Here is an 8,206-nt window from a genome sequence, read left to right on the forward strand (position 1 = left end):
ACATTTAACATGACATTCGAAGGGCTGCTGGCTCTGGAAACTTTCTTTGGTCTCATGATGGAGATAAAGGAAAGGAAAGCAATGGAACTGTTTGGCTAGATGCGCGGGGTAATGCTCACACAACGAGAAAAAACGCCACACTGAGCAGGAAAACGCGTGAGTCGCCCTATGTTTTCGCAAAATTAGCAGGACGTCACGTGGGCACGCCAACGAAATCCAAGGCAACCGACGAAAACCGAGACAAATTTTCGCGTAAAAAATCGACGAAAACCGAAACTGACGATAACCGAAATCAACGAAAACCGAGGTATTACTGTAATTCACAGATACAAGTGGAATGCACGTGGATCTGTGAATTAGTTATATGTCACTTAATTATATACAGTGTGTATAATGAATTAAAACTGATTTTTAAATGTTATAAACATATGGAACATTTTATGTTTAGATTATCGCATTTAAAAGTAAATTCCTTTCATAAATTCAAATTCTTTTAAAGGACTGATTTTGTATGAACTTTATAAATACATAAATTACACACAAACTTCAATGTTTCTACAAATTAGTATGTATATACACATATTCTTTCTTTCGGATCGTTTAAACATTAGGCTAATTCGTTCTCATAAACGTTCAATTTTCGAAACAATTTCGTTTATATTTTGAAATTTTAATTTAATTTCTAAACGGCAATCCTTCTATACTCGGATATAAGAATTTTTTCTTTAATTGAACGTTCTGTTTTTTGTAATCAAAATACGCGGACTTATTAATAGTTACATAACCAAAGATATTCATTGCTTCGAAGCATTTCGTTTGAATATTGTTAATTTCTGGAAAGGTCAAACTTTTCAACCATTTATAAGGTACAGTCGACGAGTTTCTACGAGTGGAATAAGGATTTTTCTCATCGATTAATTTGGCCCTCGCGTGAGAAAACAAATATGATTCTAGTAGCCTGGAGAAGGGAAGGGATAGCCGTTTCAAGAGATTTCTAGAAACGTTGACTGTGTTCAGTGATAAATCTTCGTATCGTATCCACAGATAAGATACGTTTGCAACTCGCAATTCTTCCACATCGTTTTTCATTTCTTCACATAGAACAACGGGGTTGTTACATTTATCACGTTGACACCAATGTAATTCTTTACGAGAACTCATGATGGCTCTCGGATCCCGACTCAAATAAATTAACTTAATATTTAAATCAGGGTTTTCTTGAAGAAAAATTAAAACGTCTTTCAGCTGAAGTCTCAAAACTTTCATAACTTGAACGGGAGATCGAATACAAATATTGTGAAGGTATCTAGAATTAAAGCACGAATGTGAGTATTTACGGCAGGTATACCACAGGAATCTGTTTCTTTTAAATAAAAATCTGTTTTTTCGTAAGGATGCCCATCGAATGTAACGTTTTGTTAGATTAAAATTACAACGAAAGAGATGACTTAAAAGTCTGAAAGTATCCGACGTTTTGTTACGCTCGATTCTTGAGTTGAACGAGATCAAATGTACAGGTTCGAAGTGATAGAAGGTTCTTCGGCTTCTTTGTAGAATATCTCCTAAAAATGTAGATCCACTTCGAAAGTAAGCAAATAACAATATCCTCGTCACGTTCTCTTTTTCATAAACTGGTAATAATTTAACATTTCTTCTAATTAATTTTGATATTGATTTATAATTTCTGATTAAATTATTTTCATTTTTATATATCAATAATTTTATATTCAACGGATTTAATATTGAAATAAATTTATCAAATATAGTAGAAAAATTTTTTGTTTGTAAAATTCTCATCATTCCAGTCTTCTTATTCAATGAAGTAATTTCGTTACCTAAACAAATTAAATTAATATAAATGAGTATGTTTTTTGATCGTTTCTAATTATTATTTTATATAAGTTGGTTCAAAATTTATTAAATCATACATTTCAAAAATGAATAAATGCTATAGAGGGGTGCACGTGACGTCACATGACTCCGCTCATATATACAGAGATTGCGCAAAGAAGCGCGCGCCATATTGGTTGCTGATTTCACGTTACCTTGCTTGATCACTTTATTATGTCAACGTGAAAGAAAGGAATTTTACCAGGCTTTGCAGCCGATTTGAAAGGCAATGATTTGATAAAATATAAAGAGAAAACTTATTTTATTGAATGTGATCCATACGAAATGAAACAAACGGATTTTTCCTCTAACGATTTAACCACGTGGCCAACTACAGAACATGGAGACAATAAATTATTTGACAAGCGGATTTATTCATCGTGATATTTTATCAAAAGCCGTTCGTAATGATTTAATTTTGCTTGTAGGAAAGGTACGTATCTTCATAAGAGACTTTCAATTACTCATAACATTACATTCATCATTATATTAACGCAGTTATGTTATGAGTAATTGAAAGTCTCTTATGAAGATACGTACCTTTCCTACAAGCAAAATTAAATCATTACGAACGGCTTTTGATAAAATATCACGATGAATAAATCCGCTTGTCAAATAATCCGTTATTGTCTCCATGTTCTGTAGTTGGCCACGTGGTTAAATCGTTAGAGGAAAAATCCGTTTGTTTCATTTCGTATGGATCACATTCAATAAAATAAGTTTTCTCTTTATATTTTATCAAATCATTGCCTTTCAAATCGGCTGCAAAGCCTGTTAAAATTCCTTTCTTTCACGTTGACATAATAAAGTGATCAAGCAAGGTAACGTGAAATCAGCCACCAATATGGCGGACGATTGTTTTGTTGGGCGGAGCGATGACGTTATATCACGTGACTGTACCCCGTCTATTAAATTTTGTTGGTTAAAAGTCAAGGGGGTGGGGAGATATAGGGTGTCACGTATCCTATCTGGAGACTGATCGGACTTGATGAAGTTTTTTCTTGTTAGCATTCGCAGTTTCTTTTTCTTTCTTCTTTTTTTTTTTGAATAAAATTTATCTCGTCTCTCAAAATTATGCTTTTTGCCATTTTATAATAATTAAATTATAAAGTTTTTATAACAAAATTTCATAACAGATGGTGCCACGTAAAATTTTATTTATTATAATTAAAAATATATTGTAAAAATTATTTTTTTTAAAATAAAATCTAATAACAGCAAGGAAAGTTACGCAACTCGTTGCTGGATTTTTGATTAGCCAAACAAAAACATCGAAGCGACAGTCCCAAAATTTTTATTATTGTTTTCTCTATTTCGCTTTGGAGCGATAAGCTTATCTTTACCAAAGAAAAACTCCTAAGAAAAAATATGAATGTGATCTAAATTGTCATAATTTTTTATTTGGCACAAATTTTTTTTACATCTCAGCTGTTTTTCTTTGAATATCAATTGTTTTTGATTAATGATTGCATTATTACATCAAGACTTAAAACTATGACGTACAGTTCAACAATAGCCACCGACCGAACGTTTTCAGTATTACGTTTAATAAAATCGTTATAAAAAGATTTAATTAGCATGAATTTGAGCTTTTCTTATTATTGACAATATTTTGAATGACAGTCATTCATTTCGTTGCAGTTTTATCGTTATAATTGTAAAATTAAGCGAGAAAAGTAAAATACAGTGGAACCTCACTTACCGAGCACCTCTCATAACGAGCAAAATAAATTGTAAAAATAACTCGCTTAACGAGCGATGTTTCGCATAACGAGTCACGAGAGAAGGATAGTCCCGGATTTTGTGCATTTTACATCAGTCTATGTTTAGCAATCGTTTCGCTAGCGTCTTAGTGTCGCTTGTGGTCATACATTTTTCCAAACTTGTGTTCAGACATATTACATATAAACATCAACAACCATAGCTCGTTATATAATAAACACGCCAAATTCTTGGCCTGTGTATAGGCTATAATATTAGAAATTACTGTATTTCGAGGGGTTTGTTTTTTGTTTTTTGTAAATCGAATTCGCGTTCCAGGTTGGTTCGTTCCGTGCTAGAAGAATGATGATTCACGCTTCTTAACAATGTATATTGTATAATTTTCTTTAAATAAAAGTTATACATAAAATGTTTGAGTATTTGTTTCGGTATGGAACGCATTATCGTATTTTACATTAATTTCCATGGAAAAAATTGTTTCGCTTAACGAGTGTTTTGCATTACTAGTAATATTCTGAAACGAATTATGCTCGTTAAGCGAGGTCCCCCCGTAGTTCTATGAGAAATCCCCGTGAACTTCGATCTGTTTTTTTCTATTTTTTCCGTTCTGTGGGCACTAAAAGAACCTCTTTTTAGCAAGCCCATTATGGATTCGGCTAGGCCCACAATGGGACGGCCGGGTGGTGAGGGACGGGGCTCTACCTATCCGGACGGACCATCCTCCGAAAAATCCTGGGGATTTTTCGACCCGTTCGGATTTGATCCCGGGTCTCCCAGAGCAATAGACTACCACCTTGGCCGTTCGGCCATCTGGCCTGAACTTTGACCTATCGATCCGGAAGTTCGGCGAGCACCTCACCGACAACGAGAGATGCTTAAGTTTAAAATTTGAGCTTTCAAGAGCCAGTAGTTTTTCCTAGGAGCGTCTGCAGTGCCGGATGAAGAAAAGCAGAGATACAGGTTTTTGGAGAGAATTGCTTATATTTCTGCAACCCGTCAATTTAAAAAACTGAAATTTTGCATATTGTCTAACAAAACAATTATCTTTTCAACAAGATATTCAGAATTGCTATAGGCGGAGAAATTGACCCCCGAAATAGACAACTCTGATTACTGTATTCCTGACTACTATTCCTGTAGTCAGCCAGTGACATTTTTACTTGGCGGTAATGATTCCGCTCCAAGTAATATTTTAATTGCAATTAATAATATTTTATCGAGTAGTGATTCTTGATAAAATATTACTAATTGCAATTTAAAAAGTTGCGGACTTTTATGTAGTGTGATATACACACAGATGGTAAGATAAGGCGCCATAATTCCAAGATGGGCTAACTAATAAATTCGTAATAAACTGTCAAACACGAGTATGAAAAATTACATTACCAAATATAATATGCATTATATTAATAAAAATGATTTTACAATTTTTAAATTTGTCGAGAATGAGAATAATAAACTTTTAGAATTATTTACCAAATCCGATATTAAGATGCCATTCCAATAAAAACGGAACGATGTTTAGACATAAACTTATGAAAAAAATCATCATAATTAACTTTAAGAATTTCATATTTTTCTTCGAAAGAGAATTTTCCTTTCCATCTGAAAAAAAAATTATATAAAAGTTATTTATTTTCTATTCCTTAACTATCATGTAACGCTTATCAACATTCTCCATAAATTACGAAATTTTTAAAAGAAATTCGTGATATCATTATCATTTAAATGTGATAATTATCCGCTTCATACAAATAAAAATAATTTTATAATCTAATCTTAAAACGTATTGTTAATTCCACGATATACAGTATAAAGAAACAATGCAGATAAGAGCTCTATCACGATTTTACAGACATTCAAACGGATCGGAAAGTAAATAGTATAATTATTTGAATTAATTTATCCTACGATATAAGATTTAAATAACAATAAAACCTTAAAAAGGAGTAATTTTATTGAATTATGATAAATTTCTGTACTTTTCAAAAAAGAATACTAAAGGTTTAAAAACACTAAAGACTGATGAACGTCAAAGACAGGTTCATCCGACTTAAAAAATAAGATTTTAGCCTTTTATAATAATACTAGCTGACCCGGCCACACGTTGTTGTGGCTCAAAATGTATCTATTATAAATGTATAACACTTCCCCCGTGGGGGGAATTTCAAAAAATCCCTTCTTAGTGTACATTCTCTTGACGTACCCCATTAAAACGCAATCAAAAACGCATCTAAAATAGTATAATAAAAGCCGAGTTCTTCACAGTAAGCCTTAATCCCGTCACTTTTCCCGCTGGGGAATATCGAAAAATCCTTTTTAGTGTATATTCTGTTGACGTAACCTATTAAAACGCAATTAAAAACGCAAAAAACCGCATGTAAAATAGTATAATAGAAGCAGAGTTATTCACGGTAAGCCTTAATCCCGTCCATCTCCCCCCACTGGGGGAATTTCGACATGTATATTATATAAAAACACGTGCGTATTCGAATGCAACGTTGTGTCAAAATTTCAAAGGAATCAGTAGGAACAAACGAACGTTATATTTTATTTATATAGATAGATAGAAAATGATCTGCTTCAGTCCATTCTCACAGAAAAGCATAATGCCTGACAGAAAAGCAAACTTAGGTCGTCGGAAGTTAGCGCCATCTGTTGGACATAAAAGCCTTAATCCATATATAAATATATTTTTGAAAGGAGGAAATGAGGTAGGGGTATGAAAAATAGATAGTAGCCGATTCTCAGACCTACTGAATATGCATATAAAATTTGGTAAAAATCGGTAAAGCCGTTTCGGAGGAGTAAGGTAACTAACATTGTGACACGAGAATTTTATATATAAGATAAAAAAATATTTTATTAATAAGTCTCATAACAGATGGCGCCACATATAATTTTAACATTAAGCCTGATTTTTTTTTAAACTTAAACATTCTTTTTGGAATAGAGACAAATTTATCACAATTCAACAAAATTATTCCTTTTAGGCTTTTATTATTATTTAAATTTATACCATTAAGAAATTATTAGACTTCTTTCCTTTACATTTTAACTTTACATATAACTAATAATTAAATTCAATTAAATTATTAAATATATTAATACTTATAATTTTCATCAGTTAACTAAAACTTACAAGTTGTAAAAATTAATCCTTACAAAATTTCTATAGAATCTTAAATAAAATTGCTGTTTTAAGCTGTTCATTTAATATATTTATTTTGAAAACGAATGTAAATTTGAAAAAATTATTCGAACATAACGAATTACTTGAATTATCGAAGTAATAACAATTCGATATTTACGATATTAATTTAATAGCACATTACAAATGTAATTAAGAATTATTTTTATTTATTTTCTAATAAAGAAATAAATTAATAATAATTTTTAAAAAAGCTTTCATTACTTTTTAATAACCCGAGATTTCACAATAAAAAAAAAACAACAACAACAACAACATTTGTACTTTTCCAGCAATAACTTTAATCATAAAACAAACAATTTCGGCCAATTTACAGGCCTGAAGCAGGTCTGCAAACTGATCCAGAAATAAGAATTGCAAGAATCAAAATACAAGCATAAACTGTAATTTACCAATACAGTGGGGGATCGGTTAACGAACAAATCGAATAACGAACACTTTTGCGAAAGATTTTTATGTTCGGGCAACGAACACTTCACAGAACACACAGAAAAAGAAGCACGTAAATAATGAATACTGATTGGTCTTCCCTTGTCTTCAGGCAACAATTCGAAACTTTCGAAGCGTGGGAGACGTCGACATCGACGCTCAACCCGGTATGTACTGATCGGATAGTATTCCTCCGAACTTTGAATTCCAGACTTTTATTTTTCTGACAGAAACAATTTTTATAGTATTCGGGTGGGCACTAGTTAAGTTTCGCGTCGGTTTTGATTTTCGAAAGGTGAGAGTATAATAGCAAAGGTAGAGAGTGAGCAGATGTCTGATGTTGCTGGGTAGTATGGGCTTGAACAGGCCGCAGTTCAATCTTATCTATGAAAGATACAGTATAATCAAGAAGACTCAAGCAGCTTAAGTAGTAACAAAAATCTCATCTGAGAAATAAAGAACATTGAAGAACTCATAATGGAACCTAAAACTGATCTGACAACAGAAGAACGCCAAGAACCCTTGAATGAAGAACACCAAGAAACTCGGCGAGATATGTTTTCTTTGAAAAAGAGGATTAATGCATATATATCTGCTATTAAAGATCTTTTGAAGAAGTGGGAGGATATCAGAACAAGTCTTAGAATGGCATCCAAACCAGGTTGAGGTTAATAGGCTTGGGGATCTCTACAATTACAATGATATTAATTACTTCTGAAAAATCCTGAAGAAGAGAGAAAAGCAATCGACATTAGACAGATTTTTTAACCCCCACAAACGAAAAAAACATGACTAATAAAAATGCAAGACTGTGTATATATGTATTTTTATTATTACATATAAATAAACGTAGTAAGAAAGTATTTATTTTTATTTTTTCAAGTTCCAGAACGAATTAAGAAAGTCGACTTTAAAAGTAATGCATGTTGTGCTAGAACTGTAAATTTCATCAAC

At 32.2% G+C, this 8,206-nt stretch overlaps 1 protein-coding gene across 1 annotated transcript; it reads right to left on the minus strand.

Annotated features, from left to right (window-relative positions):
• Positions 1 to 587: 587 nt before the first annotated feature.
• On the minus strand, positions 588 to 6,887 carry LOC136985776 (carbohydrate sulfotransferase 3-like). The gene is made up of 3 exons (XM_067283130.1): positions 6,755 to 6,887; positions 5,089 to 5,217; positions 588 to 1,835 (listed from the first exon to the last, which is right to left on the minus strand). The coding sequence occupies exons 2-3, from the start codon at positions 5,183 to 5,185 to the stop codon at positions 676 to 678; spliced, it is 1,257 nt and encodes a 418-aa protein (XP_067139231.1). The 5' UTR covers positions 5,186 to 5,217; positions 6,755 to 6,887; the 3' UTR covers positions 588 to 675.
• Positions 6,888 to 8,206: the final 1,319 nt, after the last annotated feature.

The sequence above is a fragment of the Centruroides vittatus genome, unplaced genomic scaffold, assembly GCF_030686945.1.
Source record: "Centruroides vittatus isolate TY-2023 unplaced genomic scaffold, ASM3068694v2 contig_979, whole genome shotgun sequence".
NCBI lineage: Eukaryota > Metazoa > Arthropoda > Arachnida > Scorpiones > Buthidae > Centruroides > Centruroides vittatus.